The sequence below is a fragment of the Copadichromis virginalis genome, linkage group LG14 (genome assembly GCF_057382275.1).
Source record: "Copadichromis virginalis isolate Kocher_CV1m ecotype Utaka linkage group LG14, C_Virginalis_male_GT1.1, whole genome shotgun sequence".
Classification (NCBI taxonomy): Eukaryota; Metazoa; Chordata; class Actinopteri; order Cichliformes; family Cichlidae; genus Copadichromis; species Copadichromis virginalis.
This window is the reverse complement of record NC_140631.1, coordinates 11,208,979-11,232,653: the sequence shown is the minus strand read 5'-3', so window position 1 is coordinate 11,232,653 and position 23,675 is coordinate 11,208,979. Positions and strand designations below refer to the sequence as shown.

Below are 23,675 nucleotides of genomic sequence, written 5' to 3'. Positions count from 1 at the left end.
CTGAGCCCAATTTAGAGCATTGGAAAAAGAGCAGCTCACAATTTAACCACAAGTTTTTCCACTGGAAATCATTCGCACATTAAAAATGTTTTATTAAAATATTTCATAGAAAAATACAATATTTACACAAATATGTAACAGGCACAACTAGTCGACAGCTCACTATTACTGATATGCAAACACCAGGAGACTGGACATTAAACATTTTTCAAAGTGGATTGGCTTCACTGTTTACAAAAACAACAGGAAATTCAGTCTCTGTTAAAAAGTGCATTACATAAACGGTTAACCTCCATCAGGCCGTGTTGTGGAAGGAAAGGTTTCAGCAATAGAGAAATCGCACAGGACACTTCTCTGTGATTGTCTTATACTTATTAGGAAAACCCAACCCGACACAAGTGAACTACAGCTTTAAAACACAGAGTGGATAAGTTCTGGCATGGACCTCTAACCCTGAATTTGTTTGCCTGAAAAAATAAAAGTAGTTTCTAGTGTTGGAGGATAAAAGTCCTCAGCCCTCTCAGATATGTAACCTCCCTGAATGAACAGCCATGTCCTCTAGAGTGATCTCTTCCTCTGGGAAGAGCAGAGGAGGCTGAACGATCCCTGAAAATTTTCTGAACCGACATATTTAATTTTAAAAGAAGAAGAAGGAATGTAAACATCACGATGCAGACGTGTCACAGTCAGTAATACAAAGTCCTCGGTAACGGTCTCGGTAGAGGGAGGCCGTGCATCATGTTGTCAGTAATGATAGACTCTGATCTGATTGTTGTCATCCAGGCCCAGCTGGACCAGCCCGCTCTTTGAGGAGGGAGCCTGATAGCGGGTGAACAGCGGTCTGAACGGTGGAGTTAAAGATGGCAGGTACAACCCAAGGTGAACTTAGACTAGAGATGTTTGCAAAGTAAAAATTTTAAAAAGGAAGTTATATGAAATAAAGGAGAACTAGAGGATGGACTGTGTGTTAGAGTGATGGAAGGATACATGCTGGTGTCTTTCTTGCGCATTTCCAGCCACCTCTTGTTGCCGTCTATCAGCCCCTGCAGCCTTTGGCCGTCCATCTCAGCTGATCTCGGTGTGGAGTGAAGCGCCCGGCTGTGTTCACTGAGACACACACAGGAGTTACCGTAAGTACACTTAAAACAGCGTTTGTGTGGAATCTGCTACACAGGCTTGATTAAAGGTGTATTGTAGGTTGCAGTACTTCAGAGGAGTGTATGATGAGTAAGCCGTGGAGGGTCTTGTTGTGCTGGAACCGAGCGGGGCAACAGCTGCTCCTGGACAAGAGAACAATGACACAATTTGTACAACTTTGTTTTTTTTTGTTTTTTTTCCCCCAACGAGTGCTGTTGTTGGTGCACCACTAATCCAACAACATACCAGGGAATATCTGGCTCCAGCGGCTGTTGAGGGTGTCCCTGGATGCCCTCAGCTCACTGCTGATGGGCGTGCTGAAGAGTGGGGGGGCTGCAGGGCCGCTCTGAGTCGCCCAGCTCCACGGTGGCTCTGAGGGCCTCTCCAGAGGAGGAGGCGAGGCTAAGGAGCTGGTTCCCAGGTTGTACATCTGAGCAATGACAGGAGCTGATGAGGAGGAGGTAGGAGCTAGAGTGGAGTGAGGATGAGACAGAGGTGGAGGGAAAGCTGCGTAAGGTGTGGTGCTCTGCTGCTGGGTCAGCGAACCCAAGGCACCCAGGACGGTGTTGAGCTGGCCTGAGATCTGCTGCAGTGACTCTGCTAATTCCTGGACTTTGGCTGGAACAGTGGGAATATCACCTGAAGAGAGAGGGAGGAGGAGAGTGTAGATTTGCAGAGGTAAGAGAAAATACAACAGGTGAGTTCTTCAAACTGGTAGGAGCGGCTCTCTGGGGACGCACTAGAGCCAAAATGATTGTCTATTAACAGCTGATTTGTGAAGTTTATATACAGAAACATTGGCTCTGACACACAAATCAAAGGGACACTTATAGTCCCCAATCATAAATCAAAGTATGGTATAGGTTACCTTAGATCTGCTAATTCAGTATACTTTGAAACGGGCTTTACTCTCAGCCCATAGCTACAGGGGAACATGTTACTTCCATCCATCTTCTTTTGCTTAGCAAGGGCTTGTTTGTTGGATTTAGACTGAAATGTGAAAATCCTGTTCATTGTCTGGCGAGCATGCATTACCTGTCCCATATGGCGGTTCCACGGTGCTGCTGAGGTCTGACTCACTCACATCAAAGGTTACCTTCCTTCCTCCGGCGAGCCGAGACAAATCCTCAAACAGCGGCTACGTGGAAAAAGCACCAGGGCGTTACAGTCATCACGACATTCCATTAAAAGTGTGAATTCCCTTCTGCTACACCTTAAATCTAATCCAGGTTATATTTCCAATCCACTGAGACACATTTTATCCTTGCATATAAAGTGTTGAGTGGCAGAAAAGTACCATGCTGCTAAATGTTCTGCTTATTTTTATAGCTTTTCATCAATTTTACTTGGTCAATATAACCTTCTACACTGATTACACAAGCTCATTCCAAGTGAGACTTTAAACAAGCTCACAGAAGAGCACAAATACATGCTGATGACCTCCTGACCTCTTTGGCTATAGAGTTCTCTAGCTGCAGAAGCTGCTCCTCTTTCCTCCGCAGGAGACTGTTTCCTCTCTGAACCGTCCGCTCCAGCTCCGCCACACTGTTGGCCTCCTGACAAAGGGAGGGGAAATTCCCATCTTGTTTAAAAAAAAAATCCGATTGAGGTTTAACACGTAAGGCTCCCCCTTACCTGCTCAAGGTTTATCATCGTCTCTTCGGTCGCTCTTCCCTGAGCGGGGTGGGCCTGCAGGGCCGCCTGCCTCTTCATCAGCCGGCTGCTCTCTCTCTCCAGGAAGAGTTTGGTCTTCTGGATGGAAGCGCCATGTGAGGAGATGTACCGCCGGAATCTGGACACGTTAGAGGTGTGGGGATGGGAAGTGTTGAAGGTAGACACGCACCAAAAACTCAAATGTTTTGATATTTCTATCATACAAACATTAGAACTAGAAACATGCACGCTTCAAAACAATGAAAGGAAGAGTTTTAATCAGTACAACATCAAGTCACTTAAACTTCTGGTATTGGTCTTGTTAGTTAAGTAGCAGAGGGGGTTGTTACGGTAGTCAGTTTTAGCTGATTTAGTACTGAGGACATAAACAACAAGTGCATAAGAGTGGTAACAATGAAAAAAACCCAAATCTGTAATGTCAGATCCGGGAGGAGCTCTGCTTTCACAGCATCTGTCATCTTATTAGGAGTAGTCTACCTCAAAGGTTTTTCAATTTTTAGGATTCGGCTATTTTTTTAGATTGACAAAATGATAAGAACAAAATGCTGGAAAGTACCAAACCATAAACAAACCCCTAATCCTGAAAATTTATAACTGTTTATTCTGTGATTGGTACTGTGTGTGTGCTCCCCTTACTCATCCATGCTGCTGTTGCTGTCAGGTACAGGGGAAAGAGGCGGCTCCTCCAGGTCATCTACATGTAGTGATGTGTCTCTTCTGTCACTGGAGGGCGGCGGCGTCTTCTCTGCCGCCTTCTTTCTGTCCTGCTCTTGTTCCGCGGACGTGCTCGCCCCTTCACCTCGTTCCAGCTCACTGAGAAAACGACAGCAGACTTTTCACATGGAATCATATTTAAAGCCATTAAAAAAGCTAAACAAATACAAAACAAGACAATTCTACATATGCAAGGCGACAGTCATTCTGTCATTTAATACTGAGGCAAATCTATGAGTACCAATCAGAGCTTTTATTTTGAAAGCTATTAGTGTAGGAAGCCTCTACCTGACTCTGTGGCTGAGGCGGTCACATCTCTCCTGCAGCAATGCCACCTTGGTCTCCAGGTGCTCCTTGTCCTCCCTGGCTCTCCTGCTCTCTTCCCTGGCTCGGTCCAACTCCTCCCTAAGCCTCTCCTCCTTCTCCTTGGCCTCACTCCTCTCCTCCCTGGCTCTGTTGATGAGTTCTCTGGCTTGGGCTGTCTCTTCTCTCATCCTCTCGAGTTCCTCTCTCAGCCGGTCTCTTTCCTGGATCAGCCGAGGTAAGGCCTGACGGAGGAAAAAAGGAAAGTTGGCAGATCGCAAAGCAAGTGAATAAAATCTGTTCATTAGGAGAGAGCATGGCTTCACACCTCTATCTGTCGGTCCACTTCCTGCTCCTCTTGTCCAAGCAGCTTCCTCCTCCTCTTCAGATCTGCTGCCTGATAGGAGACAGAAATTGATTAGTCCATGTGGTTCAGATACCTCTTAACAGAGCACATATTGTTTAAAACGGACCTTGGTCTGCAGCATGGCCTCCTGGCTCTTCAGCTCTTTGGCTCTCAGCTCCAGCTGATCCCCCAAATCCTGCAGCTCTGACTCCTACACAAAGAGATAAGATGACTTCCTTTTAGAAAAGGCTAACCTTTACCCTTCCTTGGCACAGCTTAGCAAATATTATGTAAACCCCACCTCAGAGTTAGCATTCGTGTGTCTGTCCTGACTTACCTTGCGTGAGTGTGCCAGCTCAGTCTTTTGTATCTGTGCATCCAGCTGTAAGCGGAGCTTCTCCAGCTGGACAGCATGTGAGGCCTGCAATCGCTCTCTGTCCTCCTGCAGAGTGGACAGCAAGCGCTCCCTCTGAGCCGTCTCCTAGGACACAGACACAATGACGTGACTGATAGTAAGTATCCTGCTTGTTTACAAAAAAAGCCTTGAGGCAAAAGCTTGTGATACTAGTCCACTGTTTAAAATTAAACACAAACGTGACACCGTGTGAGAAAAGCTATTCTTTACTTTAAAGTCCAAAGCATGTGTGGTGTTGTTTTAACAGCTCAGTCTCTCTTTTCCTAGATTCAGACCTGTTATACGCATTTCCAGATTGTTTTTTTCACAGCCTCTCCTAGAGTAAGTTATTTAGCTCCTCTTAAAGTTCTACCTGACTGAATCTGACCGACTCCTCTTAAACAGAAGATGGAAACAGCAGGTGAGTCAGTCTTCTATGCCTGAGCTGGCCAGATTAAGGAAATCTGCACTTACTAATATCATTTGGAGCCAAGAGTAGAAATAAACTGCCTCTTTAGAGCAGTCTGAAATGCTGATATGCCAATCAGACTGATATTAGCCATTTGCTGACATATCAAAAATGTCATTTATGACATTTATGTACAAAGGAAGGAGAAACATCCTTCAACCATGTTATGAATGTTGATGTTGCATACTTTGTCCACCAGAGGGCACTCTGCAACTTTCCTTTTGGCAAAAAGCTTGGTTGGAAACAGATGTTAGGAGCAGAGTCGGGTCGAGCATAAACAAATCATTCAGTATCTTATTAAGCACTTATAAATAACGATATGTGGAAATCTGGTTATGTTTGGTGAATATCGGCTGAAACAACAGTTTTTTTAATCGGTATCGGTCTTAAAAATATCAGCCAGGCTCTAGTCTGAAGATCATTTCTTACTTGAAAGTTTGGCTATATGTTTATAAGAATCTACAGTACAACTAAATCTGAAACGCTCCCTGACCTCGTCTAGATATTTCTCTCTTATGCTGTTCATCTCTCTCCTGTGGTCGTTCCTCAGCTGCTCCAGCTTCCTCTCGTGATCCCGCTGCACTTCCTCTCGCACTTCCTGGAGCACATCGGTCAGCTGGGCAGCGGTGCAGAAAAGGGGGAAGGAAAATTTTTTAAAAAGAAGTTATAACCCATTCTAATGCTACTAGTGCTTCACGCCCTTTAAGCGCATATTCACAGAGATGATGATTCAATGCTGTATAAAAATGTGTCCTCTAACCTCGCGGTGGTACTCGGCCAGTTGCAGCTCAGGCCGCGGACTCATCATCAGCTCCCTCCTCCTCTCTGTGCTTCTGACCTTTATACACACAAAAAAGTGCAAACACAGACAGATCATTAATCCGTGTTTGTTGTGTTCGTGTACTATCAAAGCAAACCCATGGATCGGTTGGTTTTAATGTTTACATTAGTATATCACACTACCACTGGCCACAAAGATCATTTGGCAGTTTAAACTGAGACCATTTAGATCCTGGCAATGTCTGTCTTTTCTGTCTTTACAAAAACTAAAAAAACAAAGCTACAACTGTATGGTGACGCAGACACTTTAGGACTTTAGGTCATGGACATAAAATATGTTGGTATGTTAGTACCACTGTGATCAAGAATTCTTGCCCTGAGTGACAAGTCTAACTAGAAATGGAGTTACAAGGACTAGGTCACAACAAAACTGACTTCTGGAGTCCTTTCACTACACAAGACAACAAACATCCAGGTTTAACCTACCAGCATCTAGTGTGAGTCAGTGGTTTGTTTTTCAGTCCAGATTGCTTCATAACAAGGACAATATTTGACTATTTACTGAACCCAACTTTAATCTTGATTTCTCCCATGAAAGCAGCTACAATACATTTGCTTCCTTCAGAACGTGTATGATCACTTTTCTATAAATCGCAATAACAATCTTAATAAATCAAGATAGGAAAAAAACTTTCACCTATCAGGGGCGGATCTAGAGAAAGTTTCGTAGGGTGGCATCAGGGTGGCATGGAAATCAAATGGGATGGCAAAATGTAAGCCTTTTTTGAAACACATATGCAGGTGTTACACTTACTGCATGATTTAAATGCAGTAAGTATACACATGTTTCATATAAATATAGTCTATAACTTAATTATTTTCTGTAGCTCACATAATTAAACTTTTCAGTTACATAACACGTGAATTTTTACTTTATGTACTGTATAGCCTGTATAATAAATAAATACATATAAAAATATAGTTTTTTAATCAGAAGTCTGGATTTAGTGGCCTGTCACTAAAATTTAAAAACTGATGTATACTTTGAAGTCCAAACTTTCAACACAAGCTGAAATAGAGACTCAGCGTGGCTCCAGCTTGTTGCTATGTCAGCTTAATCACATGCCGGTCCTGCAATTCGGAGGTGCAGCACACACAGTGTTAAGAACAGTCACCTTCATTCCACCTTCAAAGTGTTAATGCTATCTTATCTTAATAAACAACACCGTCATATGCAAAACTAGGGTGGCACTAGAGGTGGCAAGAGATCATTTTAGGGTGGCACATGTGACCCCATACCACTCCTCTAGATCCGCCCCTGTCACCTGTCACCAACAGCCCCGGGTTTGAGTTCCCTCACCTATAATAAATTATCTCCCACATGGAGACAAGATTAATCACAATATAAAAGCAAATGTGTACTTTATTTCAGACAGGTATATGACACACAGTTAGTTTAATAGGATTCTATTAAAGGGATACCTTCTCATAACTACATACAGGATGTGGCCTCTATAATTATTAAAGCAGCTATCAAAATATAGCCCCCACAATAAGAGAACTCTCACCTCATGCGTTACATGTCACTTAACATTTTATTTTAAAAGTTCGAGCATTGCTGCTCAGCAGTCCAGGGTCTTCTTTCTCTTACTTGCTTCATAATGTGTCAAATGTTTCAGGATGGTGAAAGGCTAGCATTGTTACTGCAGCATGCTTCATGCTGCAGTAACAGATGCAGTATGCGGTTTAGCATTGTCTTGCTGAAATATGAAAGGCCTTCCCTGAATCTGGATGGGAGCATGTGGTGCTCTAATTCCATTCCATCACAGATGCAGGATTTTGAACTGAGTGCTAGTAATAAGTTGGATGGTCCCCCTCCTCTTTAGTCCAGTGAACACTGTGATTTATCTGACCTAAATATCCCTATAAAGACAAGCTGTCTGAGGATAAAAAAAAATCAGCAGCATCAACAGTTACCTCCTGTTTCAGAGAGTCCAGTTTCTCCTTCCTCTCTCTCTGGAGCCTCTTCTTCTCTGTCTCCAGCTCTTCTTCTAACTCCGCCTTCAGTCGCTCGATGTCCCGTGTCTTCTGGGCCTCCAGTCTTTCCCGCGCTGCAGTTTGCTCTTCCTCTAGAGTGACACGTACCTCCTTTAACAGGACTTCACTCTCTTCCCTGCACATGACGCAGATGTTCATGTTAATACAGGGATTGTGTTTTTTCACTTCTTTAGGGGCGACTGTGCTGATGTGTTTTAAGCGTTGACCTGAGTTTGTGTTGCTGCTGCTCCCTCTCCCTCTTCGTAGACTCTCTGAGCTCCTCCAACATTCTGTCAGACTCCTCATTCAGCCTGGTCTCCTCCTCTCTCCTTCTAGACAGGAGGTGCTGCCGTAAAGCCCTGAGGGAGAGGCATGTAAATTCAGAAGCATTTGTGTATGTAGTTACAACAAAAAAAACCTTTGGAAGCAAAGGAGCTTCATCAATTCGCGGATTCACACCTCATGAAATAATAACAATAAAGAGCAGGACGTAAACAACACAATACAAAAACAAATTTAAAGGTGCTGTCTTTGAGTTTGACCTCCTACCAACCTCAGTCTTTCCTCAGTCTCCCCCCTCAGTTTCTCCTCCTCCTCCTCCTCTTCTCTTTTCAGCTCTTCCCGGAGCAGACGAATCCTCTCTTCTTTTTCCTTAGCTATGCGCTCCTTCTCCTCCTCTATCTCTCGGTCAGCTTTCCTCCTTTCCCTCTCCATCTCCTCTCTTTCCTTCTTACTTCTCTCCTCTCTCTCTAGCCTCTTTCTCTCCTCTTCTTCTTCTTTCTCACTCTCTTTCTTCTCCCCATCTTTCCGGCTTCTCCCTCCCAGCTCTTCTTCCAAAGCCCTCTCTTGTTTTTTTAAGGAGCGTTTAACACCATCAGCTTGGATGCTCAAAAACCGTGCCTGTCGGCCCCTGGAAGTTTCAGGCCTCTCAAATCCCAGAGGTACGCCGAGGCCCTGGGCTGTTTGCCTGGGGGTGACAGCCTGGTCTGAATGCGAGGAGATGGAGGGTGACGGTGAAAGGCTGGACTGGTGAAGGACAAGCCGGTCAACTTTATGCACTGGGGATGTGTCTCTGTCTTTGGCCAGCACATGGCTAAAATAAAAGAATGAGAGCAAAAGAGTTAAAAGGTGTTGTATTTGTTCATCATAATTCTATGAACAGGCAAGAAGGGCATAAGTCTAAAGCTTTCTTTATAAACTGTAAATGTTGTAAAAAGTAGATGTTTCTTTACTAAAAAAACAAAATAGACCAAGTGCTAAGTGCAACTTCTTAAGAGGATAAAGTCACATAAAATCAACAAAGCAGATATTTTTGAGGACCAATATGTAAACCAAAGGCACCTCTTGCTGCCCTCTCCTCCTTTCCTTTCCCCCTTTTCTCCTTTCTCCTCCTCCTTCTCCTCTGTGTCAGTTTTTTCCAGTGGACTGACAGCATCAGACAGATCGTTGATGTCCAGAGCCTTCTGCGACAGCTGAAAGACAGAGTTTGAAATCTAAAAATCATTTATCAGATGTGTCGCAGCTGCAAATTTTTGCTTCTTTTTTTTTTTTACACTGGAAGAATAAAAAGAGATTTATGCAGTTAAATGAAAGGGAAGCTTTTTGGATTTTGAAATTCTAACCCAGAAAAAGACATTTATTTTCTGAACCCTTTAGACCATTATAACTTGTCCAAGCCTGCCTATCAGTGGAACACCACAAGAAAAAAAAGTGTCATTGTCCCCACATAGCCTGTTATTAAAATAAATAAAATGTAACACCTCATAAAGGCTTTTAAGAGGCTTTTAAGATGAAATGAGTCGGGTTTTTAGGTCATGACCATGCCATATTTAAAAGAGTCTTGGGGGATTTTGGGGGGGGGGGTTTGTTTTGGCTTTTTGAGCACAGTAGGTTGAATGGTAAATGAGTTAGGGTGCATACCTTGTTATCTATGGAGGACGACGCCTCCTCAATGTTCTTACTGGCTTCAGAATTCTGCAATAGTACAGACAGTGATCATGTAACGTTCTCGCTGATAACCTATGTCTAAACAACTGAACTGCCCACAAGCAACACTGGACATCCAAGCATGCTGTCTCTACCAAAGCCACAGAAAGACACTAAGGGTGATTCCAAGCTACAGCCTACATGCAAACACAACCAAGGCCAGACTGCAGGCAGGCACACTGCAAAATCATTGTGCAACTAAAGCAAGCACACTCTCCAGGTGAAGGGCAAGGTTGTGGGATATGACAGTTCTGTCTGAACAGAAAACTCAAACCAGCAACTTAAGGTCAGGTCAGCTTAATAAGTCTGCACTGTCAATGGGAAAATACTCCAATCCAATCCTCAGGGGCTCAGATAGATTGACCTTTTGCCCGATTTATCATTCAGTGTGTGAATGAAGACTTCCAGGCAGGAAGTCGCAGGGCAAGTAGCAGCCCCTAAGGCAGTGGAGTTGGAGCCTGAGAGCTACTACATGCACCTGCTTGCAAAAATCAAGCAAGACTAAGACTGAGAGGCAACACAGAGGCACAACATTGGACCCTACCTCTGCAGGAAGGGAAGAATTTTTTGTCACATTTTTCATCTTCCGATCATTACTGGCTGGTTGGTCATAAGCTCCTTCCTCTTTAAACCTCTCTATAACCTCCTCCTCCTCCTCCTCCTCCGCTCTCTGGCCAACTGAGTCCTCCTCTAGCTCCACTCCCCCCCTCTCTGTGTCTTCTCCTTCGCTCTGTACACATCTTTCCAACACCTCATCACTCTCTGTCAGTTTCCTCCGGCTTAGAGAGCACCTCTCCAAAACCTTATCGCTCTCCTCCTCCTGCCCTCCTTTGCTACTGGTCTCGACCTCCTCTTCCTTTCTCTCACTGTGCCCTCCGTCACTTACAGTTCTCTCAAGCTCATCCCTCTCTTTGTCAGTTCTGTCCCCCTCCCGACTTTCTCCACCTTGATCACTTTTGGAGGACTTCTTCACGACTTCACTGCTACTATCCTCACATTCCTCTTCTTCTATTTTTTGCTGCTCTTCTTTCCTCTCTATGTCTTCATCTTTGTTCTCGTCCTTATCTTCACAGCACTCTTCCTCTAGCTCATTATTTTCATCTTCCCCTTTCTTGTTCTCTCCAGCCGCTTTCCTTTGAGCATCCTCTATCTCTTTCCCCTCCTCTTGGCTTTTTCCATCTTCCTGTCTACCTTCCACATCTCCTTTTGTCTCTTTTGCTCCTTTTTCATCTTTGTCTAATGTGCTACCCTGCTGCTCTTCTTCCTCTGCCTCATTTAACTCCTCTGCTACCTCCTCTTCTGAGTGCTCAGCAGAGTGTTCAGGATCAGGAGTGACAGCATCAGCCCCTTCCTCACTGACATGATTTCCACTGCCTGTCTGTGGAGAGAGGTGGCTGTGGCGACCCTTCAGAGAATCCTGGGTGGAAGACAATGGGAAGAATGGTCCATCCATCCCACACCTTGTTAGGCAGTCAGCACATAAAAATAAATCCACCAAACAAGAACATGCATGTCTGCACAAACAAAAGACACAAACATTGTGGTTCTGGGACTCACATTTAAACACAAGCACAAACACGGGGGATAGTTCGAGCAGGTGTGTTTTATGACTGTGATTTCCTTGTTTCAGCACTGAATCAGTACACCTTTACGCTGACAAATCAACAGGGAATTCTGTTATTCTCCCCCAAAACACACCAAATTTATGACTTTGGGTGCAAGCCTTGATTTGGTGAAAAAAAAAAGTCTAAATAAGTTTACTACAGGTAAAGAAGCTAGTGATACAACTGCATTTACAGTTTTTCTCCTTATTTATCCCTTCAGCATTTAAATCAGTCATGCAGCATAATTCACTAAGGTGCATATAAAAGAAGCAAAGGTGCCTTAAACCGGCATTCCTTATAAATAAATCAGCAGGAGGCGACTCCTCCAGTCATGAAAAGAAATCTAGTTATAGAGACATCTAAGAGAAAATGACCCTTCAGCTCCCTGTGACTTCTGCAAACACTTTCTTAATGAGCTAATAGACTTAATTACTAGTTTAGTCTTACTCAATCCAACATAATGTTCACTTTGTCCCCATTAGAGTCAAGAAAGACGATAGAGCAGGGTATGGGCACACAGTGTCCCTCAGCTTCTCAGTCAGACTCAGAACTCGAGTCCAGTATGAAGACAGAGGCATCACAGCTGGACATTTGGCTAACACAGTGGGTTATGTAATTATTACTGGGTCCATTTTAACCTCACATGGCAACAATAGTTGTTGCTAGGGAAATGCTGCACAAGAGCACGGAGCACATAGCAGAAATGAGACAATTTTCTCAACTTGTGTTAATTTATTTGGCATGTGAGGAAAAACTGGTTTTATTTGAAAGGAAACTCAACCTCCTGAAACATCCAGCTAAACTAGAAGGAGTCTGACTTCATGAAGCCAAGCGTGGCTTTATAAACTTGTTTTTTCACATAAGCATCAAATCTTAAATGAAATCCTCAAATTTTGTATTTTTTTCAGAACCACAGAGCACATCACTGTTCTACTAGACTACTTTTGCTAGCCGAACATTTTACAGAATATTCGTTTAGCTCAGTTGGATGAGCAGGCGACCATATGCTGTACGGCTGAGAGCCGACAGCCTGGGTTCAAGTCCGAAACGTGGCCCTCCTGTCAGTCTTCACTTTACCTATCCAATAAAGCCATAAAAAAAGAAACTGTTGCACTATCCTTAGGGAAAGGCTACAAAGTATCTGTCACTGTCCAAAAACTTATGGACCCTTCTCTAACCTCTCCTTGGTCTACTCTTCCACATTTGCTTAGGGCATAAAAACTACACACATATTAGGTCTGTCAGACTTCAAGCAACAAAGATGTGCCCGCGTTCTCAACTTTGAAAGCCATCTGTGCTCCTTTTGGTGATTGTGTTTTTCAATATAGAAATAAAGTGTGTCACAAATTTGTGCATCATTAGTAAGTAAATTGCATTTTATCCCTCAACACTTTTTTAAAATTTAATTTGGCCCGATTAACAAACCTGGCCGTGTCTGTATTATATATACATTTCAGAAAAAAAAACTATTTATATGACTTATTAAATTACATGATATAAATACAACTGCTCAGTGGTGATGGTAAGGAATTATACTGTGAATGATATACTTAAATAAATAAATTCATGAATGAGTTTTGATGGCGATGGCCCATGCTATTGCTGTTTAGAGAGCAAAGCAGTAACAGTGGCAGTAGGAGGACAGAAGGACAAAGAGGAAGACACAGTAACAGCCGTGCCCGTAGGACAGATCCCAGCAGCACAGCAGCTGCAGGGACACACATGGGTCACAGTGCAAAGGTGAAAGGTTTAAAGGTCAAAGAGACACAAGAGAAGCAGAAACATATGGTTTAGAGACCACAGTTAGACAAGACAACAAGAAAAGTCCCTTCTTGTAATCATAAAAACACTTATAATAATATAGCACCAATACCCATTAATAACACTTCTAGTTAAACAGGCACTGAAAATACAGCAGTGTTTGTGTATTTTCTAAATCTCTCACTCTGCAGTTTTACCAGAGGAAAGGTACCCGAGACCCCCATTCTTCACAAACATATTCTGATCTTTGTACAAAATCTCTGGTTTAAAAAACAGAAACACAACAATCATTATAATACCTCGAATGTGCCGCACATTAAACAACACACCACAGCCGTTCAAAGACACACACACACACAGGTGAAGAGGGCAGAAGTGGCAGAGAGGTTTTACTTGTTGAGAGCGAGAAAGAGAGAAATGATGCGTGGACACTGTTGTGTGCTTTTACTTGTTGTGACTGCGGTTCAGGGCTGTGGTCACCAGACAGGCCCAAATCCTGCAACTCGGGCTCCGTCCTCTCCTCAGCTGGTGCTGCGCCAGTGGCATCACTTTCCTGCAGTAAACATTTACACAGGAAACTTTAACACTGACACTGATAAACCATTAATTAGGAAACATAATTATACTTTCTATAAATGAGAAGGTGCATAATGGTCAATGCAGTTATTTGTGCCTAAATTATAACTCAGAGTAGTAAAAAGCTAGTAATCCTGTCTACCTCATACTTTAGGCTTCCTCCGAGGGCATCCAGATCCAGGTGGAGATTCTTCAATAGTCTGTCTGAATCATGAGGACTTGGCTGGAAAGAACAGTCGCTGGTTACAGAAGGACGTGAAGTGTATTTCCTGGGAGCTACAGGAAGCTAAACCAACCTCGTTTTCTGAGATTCTGTCATCATCACTGTCAAAATCGGGCAAAGTAAATGACACTCTCTCTTCCTGTCGGATGCCGAGTATTCTGGTTGCTCCACTGGTTCGAGGAGCCTGAAAAAGAATGAATGGAAGGAAGAGATTCAGATGGGATAAAAAGGGAGAAGCACAACATTTCATCCATAACGTAGCATGATGGCTCTTTTACCTGTAGGGGTTTCTTGAGGGGTTCCAACCCCCCAGAGCTGCCGAGAGACCCCCGCAGAGCAGTGGCAGATCCAGAGAGAGCGCTTTGGCTGGGGGCATCTAGACCTCGCAGGGGAGCCAGGCTGGTAAGCGAAGATTGCAGAGGTCCCAGAGACGAACTGAGGGCCTGTAGGAGAAGAGACGCAGTCGGTGATGTGAGCTCTCGCTTTTCAACAAATCCTTTTTTAGGAATGCATCGTGTTCTCTGACATGGAAGTCTAGTTTTAATATTGCAGTAGAAAGAAAATGTATTTGGGCTCTTTAGATGTTTATATTTTAATAACGTAATACCACTAATTAGACATTTCCACAACTCCTTCTGCAGCAGTCCAAAATTCCAGCCTGTGACATAAAGAACTCTCTCAGTCACAGGGAGAACACAGAGTTCTGCAGCAGATGGCCCGGACCCCAAGAGAGCCCCGATTACAACACCGAGTCAGTGGGGATTATGCAGAAGCAGATGCAGAAGACACTGAGGCAGCATAACACTATATAAAAACATTGATAAAGTGTCCACAATGTTAGAAACTGATTTTGCAAAGTGTGCATAAAAGGACCTTGGCGGGCTAAATCTGAGCATTTTAAGGGCTAATTGAAAAAAACAACAACAACAACAACACTGACAACACGACGGTGGAGCAGTGGTTAATCTCACAGCAAGAAGGTGTTGGGTTCAAATCCACCATCTGGCCGGGGCCTTTGTCTGTAGGTTAGTTTAGTTGATGATTCTAAGCTGCCCACAGGTGTGAATGTGAGCATGAATGGTTGTCTGTCTCTCTTTGTCAGCCCTGTGACAAACTTGCAACCTTTCCAGGGTGTAGCCCACCTCTTGCCCTATAGCAGAAGAGATTGGCTCCAGCATGGTTAAGTGAAAGAAGCTGGATGGATGGAGGTTGGAGTTGTGAATTTCAAACTTTAAGAATCAACAGGCTAACCCTTATGAGCTCAGAAAACCTCCTAATAACCCAGTAACAAACAGTAGTTTGTTGTTCGGCTACAGTTTTAGTAGTGAAAATACGAACACACACATATACATACACGTTTGTCCCTATAACCACTTAATCAATCTATACACATCTTATTTGCAGTCCACTTATACTCTGATGCAATGTTGCTCGATAAGTAAACATAAAATTTTGTCTAAAACAAGAAGGAAGAAAATAAATCAATAAAACCACTCACCCCATGAGTTTTGAGTGGTTCCTTCTTCTTCTTCTCTTTCTTCTCCTTCTTTTCTTTCTTCTTTTTCTTGTCTTTCTTGGCTCCTGCGCCCCCAGCTGTGGCTGTGAGCTGAGCTCGCTCACGCTCCTGGGCCACCAGGCGTCGGTAGTGCTCGTCACAGGGGTGATCCCAGGTGGACTGACCCGTGGAGAAGTTGAAGTAGTAGATGTCCCCTGTCACGTCCTGGCTGTGGGTAAGGAGAAAGGAAACGGGAGTCATTCACTGTTCTATTCAGTCTTGAGTCACCCCACATTTCTTTATAATTTTACTTTGAAGGTATCAGACATTCTTGAAATTATTTAAAATGGCCTTGTGCAACAACACCATTAACACTTACCAAACTGAAGGGATGAACCAGTGTGGACAACTAAAGCAAACCTGTTGTAGGAGGACAAGCTGGTGGTGCTGGATGGATCATATAACCCCACCTCCTACATTTTTATGTCCATTAAGCATTACAAATGATTATTATGCTATAACTGTCTTAATAATTATTTAGGTTTAGTTAATACATTCAGTTAAAAACCATAGAATCCATTCTTACAGTTAACACCACTCATTGAGGACATCATAATGAAGCTAAATTATATAAAACACATGAGCCAAGAATTAGAAGGATGGCTATGTTAATCTATTACGTTAATCTATCATCTATCTACAAGTAATAATAACTGCTTTGTAAGCCATGTGTTGCTGGGTTAGAGGCATTATTTTGTCAATAGCTCTGACGTCTCCCTGGAGAATTTGATAAGAGATGGTTGCTACACACTTTGGCATTCAGTTGTCAACAACAGACCCTCACTTGTAATTAGCTGGACATTACACTATAATCCACACCTTGAAAACACTTTGTAAAACACCTGAATTTGCCAGAGCATACGTGAAAGGGGACTTATACAGAGGCGGAGCCAGACATTTGAAACACCCGGGGCTTAGCCCAAAAGGGTAGTATGCATGTGGGATATATATTTTTGTGTGTGTGTGTGTGTGTGGGGGGGGGGGTAGAAATGACTGAAAGATTAATAGGCTCTGTTTTGAGTTTTGTTCAAAAAAGAATGACTTCATATAGGGAAAAATATATATCACATATGCAGGACACCTTGAACTAGGTTTTTAATTAAGCAGCAAGGCAGAACAAAGTCGGGGCTGTATCAAGACATGAGGACTAAACCCCAATTCAACCAGACCCAGAACTGATCCGGAATTAAAACAGGACTACAACAGTTCAAAATCAGGACTACTGAGGACTTAACCAAGACAGAACCAGAATCAGAACTAGATGATAGTAGCACTAAAAATCATCATAGACCTGCACTACGATTATTTTTTAATTCTACCAAAGCACACTATTTAGATTCAGAAAAGTTTATATAATAATTTAGCCTTGTTGTGCAAACAAGTCTGCATAACGTAATAAATATAGAATTTGAAAAATAACAAACCTAAAAAGAAACACTAGGTACGAGATACATGAGTACCTATGATACGGTGATACTTTTGGTAAACAACCATTTGACTAACATGTGTGTCTCACCTGCTCTTGTTCATCTCTGTTCTGTCCTCATTCTCCATCTCCCTCTCTCTCCCTCTCTGTTCCTCTCTCTCCCTCTTTGTGCTGACAATCATCAAATATACAGTTGAAACCAGATATTTACACACTCTTCAGATCAAAACACAAACACTTTTTTAATTGTAACATCAAATCAGACTAAATGTTTATTTTTTTAGATTGCTAAATATAAAAAACATATTTGTTAACTTTAAGAGTAAAGAGAGAAACTATCTGTATTTCTTAATTGTAAATGGCACCAAATTGTATTCAAAATTGAGCCACACTTATGGAGCTCCACAATTCTTTTCCTGGTGTTTTGGTTGACATCTCTTGATTTTCCCATTTTAAAGAAACAGGCTCTGTGTTTTGCCTTATATGCATCCACAGGTGTGCCACCAATTTACTCACATGGACTCTACTAACCTATCAGAAGCTTCTTCAGCTCAGAATGGAATCATCTGGAGTTTCTTATTAATTAACAATAAACTTAGTGTATATGTGCTCCTAAATTTGATGAAAGTGATAAAAAATAGACAGCTAACTCTGTCTCTCTTTATTCTGACATTTAACTAATTCAAAAGATATTTCAATATTTATTTATCCAAAACAAAACAAGTTTACTCTAAATTGATGTTGTACAGTGAAAAAATGTTCTTGTGTTTTCCATAAAGTGTATGTAAATATCTGGTTTCAACTGTGAATATACTGCTGTGTATTGAAGTTCCTCTTGTTTTGCATAGAAATATACTGAACAACATACAAAGCATAATATATAAAATACTACCAGAGTTTTTTCTTTGAAAGAAGCCCCTTATGTCCATTCTTGTATATCAGTGCATTACTGAAACCGATTTATTTAGCCGTGGAGGGTAACAACTGAAAATATGAAATAAACATACATGTAAGCTAAGAGTCTCTAAAGAAACAGCATTGTTGTTGTTCGGCTTTTCATTTCACCATTTCTTGATTCACTCAAAGAGCAAGTAACGTAATATGGGCCAAGTGATCAGTTTGATATCAATCTTTCGTGATACACCGTCATATTTACATTATTTGTACAGTACGAATGATTTGCTTTGGTACCTGATCGAACTTCAGTTCTCCTCTGTCTGCCTGGCTCCGTTTTAGTGTCTGAGCTCGGATCATACCAATATTAGGGGGGATTTACGCACAGTCGTAAATTCCCACAGTGTGCACTATGTGCTTCGAATATTGTGTGTAGTTTTTGTTTTATACAGTTGTCAGCCAGGCATCTAACTATGAAAAAATTACACCCCAAAAGACTTCTGACAAAACAACCCGGGCTTAAGCCCAGTAAGCCGCCCCCCGCCACTGGACTTATATCTCTGGTGCTTGAGGTCCACTCCCTGGGTGCTTTCCCATTACTTACCAAGGCTTCCACTCAGGAGGCAAAGGGGCGACGATGCCCTCCCTCGCCAGCCACAGAAGCTCGGGCTCATTGTCGGGGTCAATGCCAATCTCTCTTGCATACTCTTGGATCTCTGATCAGAAGAAAAGAAGAAGAGCTGAATGCAAAGTATACACCATCATGTAGCATAGTTTTGGAAATCTCCAGAATTTAAGCCATAAAGCACTGCAGTTCTGCATGAGCTCTGTTTATGGAACCTGAATGCAACATGTTCCGGACTAATATTAGTTCAGCGTTTAGGTGTGAATAAACACAAGTAAGCCACAGTGCAGTTTAAATCTCATCAACTGTGCTGTTCAATGATGCTGGGGTACCTTGTTCAGAGGGTATATAATTCTCATCGTATTCCTCTTCGAGGATCAGCTGGTCTCCTACGAGAGCAGCTGCAGTCATGGTTACTGCAGAGACAAAACATAATTCACGCACATATTATAAAACAATGGCGACGCCGTTTGCATCAACATCTCTTTTGAAAACGGCAGGTTTTGCGTTGTCGTTTAGCTAAAGGGGTAAAATTTACACATTAGCTAACTTTTGTCGCATATTTGTTGTATACTGACTAACAATGTTTAGCATGGGGAAAAGGGCTTCTGGGCTAAAGCCACAGTCAGCATACAATCAACATATAATCCTTGCTGAGGACAGCAATTAGGGTCGGGGAGTAAAAGGAGCGAAATAAATCTAATTAATCTAACGTTAGCATCTCAGCTAATTTCCACGTTAGCGTAACGTTAGCTCAGGAAGCTAAGTAGTTGGAAAGCATATTAGAGCCGAGCCGTTTACCTTCCCAACTTTAAATTAACCTCTGTGGAAGCAACGCTTAGCAGTCAGTTCTTTGACGGCGGCATTGTGCACAAAGACAGGGGAAAGATGCGAAAGTTACACTCCTAACAACATCTCCAAGGACGCTTCCTTCGTTTCCTGTTGGAGACGTTTGAATCTGACTGGCTGAGCCACTCGAGGCGTTCACATGTACTCGGAAACTCAGCAATTGTCCAGTTTATGTGTATTACAGTACATGGTGAAATTAGACTTTAACAGAGGTGTTAACGGTGAGCATACTGTCATTTATTTTAGTTTACGCATATAGACTCAAAATAAAAATAAAATGTCTGAAATATATGAATAAAATCTGTTCATATGATACGACAACGTTAATATGAAAGGTATGGTTTGCAAAATGGTTTTGAGACTTGCTATGATGTATCTCTTGGAGACTGGTACTGGCAAAAACACAGGAGGCCAAGCTATAGGTGATAGAGTTGAGGATACTCAGTGACCATAATGGATCAGATCCGAAATGAGTATGTCAGAGGGACGACTCAGGTTGAGCATTTTGGAAAAATAGTTACAGAACCAAAGCTATGAAGGTTTTGATATGTGCAGAGGAATGACAGTGGATTTATTAGAGTTTTCTTTTTTTTTTTTCTGCCTGTCCCATTTGGTTCTTTAGCCATCAGAATTGTTGTCTGAAGACCAACAAGGATACCCAATGGATTTACTTTGCCAAATGGATCATCGTGGCATTGCCGTATTGGTCCATTTGGTCGATCTTTGTTTTTATTATTTATTATATTTTATTTTCAGATGTTACAGACGGGACAGACATGAGTGAGGGATAGGAAAGGGAGAAAGAAAGAGGAAGGAAAGGAAAAACAGAAGGGGAGAGGGACAGTGAGAAAGGGGGAGAGAAAAAAAATAAAAATCTCCTGGATCACCTGTTGAGAGAAGAATAGAAAACAAGCAAAAAAGACAAAAAAACAAAACAAAGCAACATACTAAACACAACACCATCGCATTAATCTAGCTAAGTGTAAACAGCAGTAAATACTAAATATTCAATGTTGTTGTGCAGCACGCAGGACAGATGTGCTTCGAAGTAGCAGCCAAGAAAGGTGTAATTTGGGTCTACGAGCAGTGAACACCCGTGTGCATACCTGTGTGGATCAGCGCGCTTGTATTCCAAAGGTTTCTCCATGTAACGATCTGCTAGGGAGTGTGGGGGGGCCACAGCCCCGTCCTCCAGGGTGTGAAGCAGGTATGGAGGAGATCAAAACTCCAGACATCCAGAGGCCCCCAGAACACAAGAGACCATGGAAGACCAACAGATTTATTAGAGTTTTCAGGCAGAGGAAAAAGAGGAAGGCCACAGAGATGATTGACGGGTGTAGACAAAGAGGACACAGCGAGAGGATTGATACAAAAAGGAAGAATGGAGGGATAGAGTGAGAAAGAGGCAGATGAACCACTGTGGTGACCACTAAAGGGACCAGCCAAAAGAAGGAGAAGAAGACGAAGAAGCAGATTCTGTACTATGTATGTGCAATATTTTGCAGTGCACCTGAAAGCACCAATAGTTCTACAGCTTCAACCTGCCCTTACTTTATTTTCCAAGGGTTTGGGGTGTAGGTGTGTGTTGGAGGGAACAAACCTTTAAAGGGGCTCCAAGCTGAAACTTCCTAGCTCTACATTTTATTAGTAATTCTTACACCGGGATGACTACCACATCCATCCTCCTCTCGCTCATTCCTCTTGTGTATTGTAGGAGTAAACTAGGACTGAAATAGCTATGTTATCCAGTTATGTGATATTACCTTTGAAGAGAAATATCTTTATGTAATATGGAATTTTCTACCATATCTGTGGTGAAGTTTAAAAATCTATTCTAAATCCCCCAGTTCCCTTTTTTAACATGTCCCTTTTTAGGTCGAAGGTCACAAGGCAGCAGTTGGATCTGTTGTTGGCTCTCACACACTGGATGTGAAACCCTTTCTCTGTTTTGGAAATCACATGGAAATAACAAAACTACTCTCCCCCTGCTAATGAATGACGTTCGTTAACATTAATGTCACAAAACAAAGACAATCCCCCCAAAAAAGAAATCAGGTGGCAAGAAAGAAACTCCCGACCTTTTAGCACGTCATTGTGACAACTGATTCAAAGAGCTGCTCATTGTCAAACATGTGCTAAAACTGCTTTAATGGGAGCCAGTTTATTTTTACAGCAGGGCAAGGCATGTGGCTTGCAGGCGTTATTGTAGGGGGAGTTAAGTGTGAGGATCCTGTGGCTGTGTCAAATGGCACTTTTTGTCCTCTGAGCTTCTCACTCCATCAAAGAGGCGTTGCCAAATGAAGCTTTTTTACAGATCCAGAGCCAGGATGTGATATCAGATGCTTGACACCTATCCCATTCAGCCCTTTGTTGACTGCTGTTTACAATAAAGTAGCTCCCGCAGTATTTATTTATTTTTTACACTGTTACCAAGTAACATTTGCACAGAGGATTATAGGATTGTAAGCTTCAGAAATATCCTAGCGTAATAACCTAGAGTCTTAACCACAAGAGGGCAGAGGAGGGAGAGCACACAGCAATGTCCAGACCCCTTTCTGATAAACAGCAGCTGTATTAATACACTGAAAGGACTAAATTATTCTAAATCTTTGGCTCAACACAGTGCCAATTATCTCTCAAGTTTCCAAATACTCCCTATTCTTCTTCGCTCTTTTGAGTTTATGGCTTCAGTCATCCTGCTCTTAAGCCACCCATCGCATTAGTAAGAAAAACACGGTCACCTCTCTAATGACATGTGTTCAGCAATACATATTACGCAACAAACTCCCAGAGTATTGAGAAAAAATGCCCGGGTTCAGGGGAAATGGCTTTTCTTCCCCAGCGTTTGTTTGCTTTGTCTTTGGTGTGGGTGGTTTGGTTCTAGCGTCAGGGTGAATAACCTCCATATCTTGGGCAATGGCAGCTAGAGGACCACAAACTGGCCTTGAAACTTCGATGATCACCTCAACACCCACGCACATGTGCACTTCTTATGTGAGGCTGCGATGCCATGTAGGTATTGAAAAATGAAAAATAAAAAAGCAATGACAGTCGAGTGCATGTACACCAGGTAAGCGGAGCCAGTAAAAGTCGAGACGTCCAGATCATCACCAAACTCTTTGCTTTCACTTTTCCATGAATTTAAAGAGCCACGTGTTCCTTTTCTGCTGAAAGGTCCTAATTGTGTACTAATTATCTATGAGCAGCAAATAACTGCAGCGCCTCATAAACAGGGGAGATAATGTTCCCTATCAGAACGGCTGGCATGGGAGATGCCCTGGTGTGTCCTCGTTATTCTCTGATTACATGAGCATTTGTCAAGCGAAAGAGTCTGTGTGTGTAGAGACTTACAGTTGAATCAGAGTTCTCAACTGTATATCACCATGGCTGCACTTCTCAGGTTATTCGAGTTCACGGCAGATTTTCTGCTGTACAGCATCGCCCTGTCAAGCTGTACAGCCCACAGGGCGATGCAACCTACAGTGACACTCTCCATGCAGGGCTCTGGGCCAAATATCTGTATTAAAACCAAAGGGGCCTCAGCAGCTGTGACATTGCAAAACTACCTACGGACAATTAAACAGACGTGCGTATGGCCGACCTGAAGCGGCGTGTATGTGTTTGACAAAGCCAGTGAGTGCGCCGCACTGTTGCTTACAGCTGAGATAACCTCCCCTGCTGATCAGAGAGCAGTGCTCCATCATGGAGGCAGCTGGAACAGTGACGTGACCTTTGAACCTCAGCCAGTGCCTGATCAGACGGTGGGTTTGAATGATGAAATATTTATCAACGTCCTCTGAAGAAATGAGGCATACATTAAAACTGACTTGAAAACTAACTTCTTCTTTTTTTTGCCCCAAATATCTACGTCTCATAGGGAAATCAGAATAACTCACCTACTATATCCCCTCAAACGCTTGTCAAAATGATGATGACGACAAAGACAGGAGCATAATATCAGAACTTTCTGTTTGCATAAGAGTTCACTTATATATGCCTCGTTCGTGGAAATCTCAGCAGAGGATTGAAAATCAGCTTGTTTTGGAACTCATATGCAGATAATGAATGTTCAAATTATGTTTATTAAGCATGTATATTGTCTGACAGTGCTTTTAATAAGCTATAATGAGCTCATTTGAGCTTGGTTTTAACATTATTCTTACTCCATCAGAAGAGTTCAGTGTTGCTACACAATCTGCAACCTCAGCAGCTGAGTCACCAGCGAGTAGTCCTGAGGTCCTATTGATATCAGTTATGACAGCAGTAATGTAGACGGACTGCTCGGTGTAGATGCTGAATCAACGTCGTGCGACGCAAGCAGT

General features: G+C 42.5%; 1 protein-coding gene across 4 annotated transcripts; it reads right to left on the bottom strand.

Moving 5' to 3' along the window:
- Positions 1-68: 68 nt before the first annotated feature.
- Positions 69-19,479, bottom strand: cep164 (centrosomal protein 164). Of its 4 annotated transcripts, XM_085479320.1 has the most exons (29): positions 19,306-19,479; positions 18,837-18,920; positions 18,484-18,595; positions 17,076-17,156; positions 15,503-15,728; positions 14,283-14,447; positions 14,078-14,188; positions 13,924-14,004; positions 13,654-13,758; positions 10,385-11,257; positions 9,775-9,828; positions 9,196-9,326; positions 8,408-8,947; positions 8,082-8,213; positions 7,795-7,990; positions 5,798-5,875; positions 5,531-5,653; positions 4,512-4,655; positions 4,302-4,385; positions 4,157-4,225; positions 3,814-4,073; positions 3,448-3,624; positions 2,773-2,929; positions 2,586-2,693; positions 2,173-2,275; positions 1,384-1,776; positions 1,208-1,280; positions 988-1,107; positions 69-841 (listed from the first exon to the last, which is right to left on the bottom strand). In XM_085479320.1, the coding sequence occupies exons 2-29, from the start codon at positions 18,913-18,915 to the stop codon at positions 745-747; spliced, it is 4,872 nt and encodes a 1,623-aa protein (XP_085335446.1). In that variant the 5' UTR covers positions 18,916-18,920; positions 19,306-19,479; the 3' UTR covers positions 69-744. The 4 variants fall into 4 exon arrangements, with proteins under 4 accessions (XP_085335446.1, XP_085335448.1, XP_085335447.1 ...); XM_085479322.1 differs by lacking the exon at positions 10,385-11,257; XM_085479321.1 differs by lacking the exon at positions 17,076-17,156.
- Positions 19,480-23,675: the final 4,196 nt, after the last annotated feature.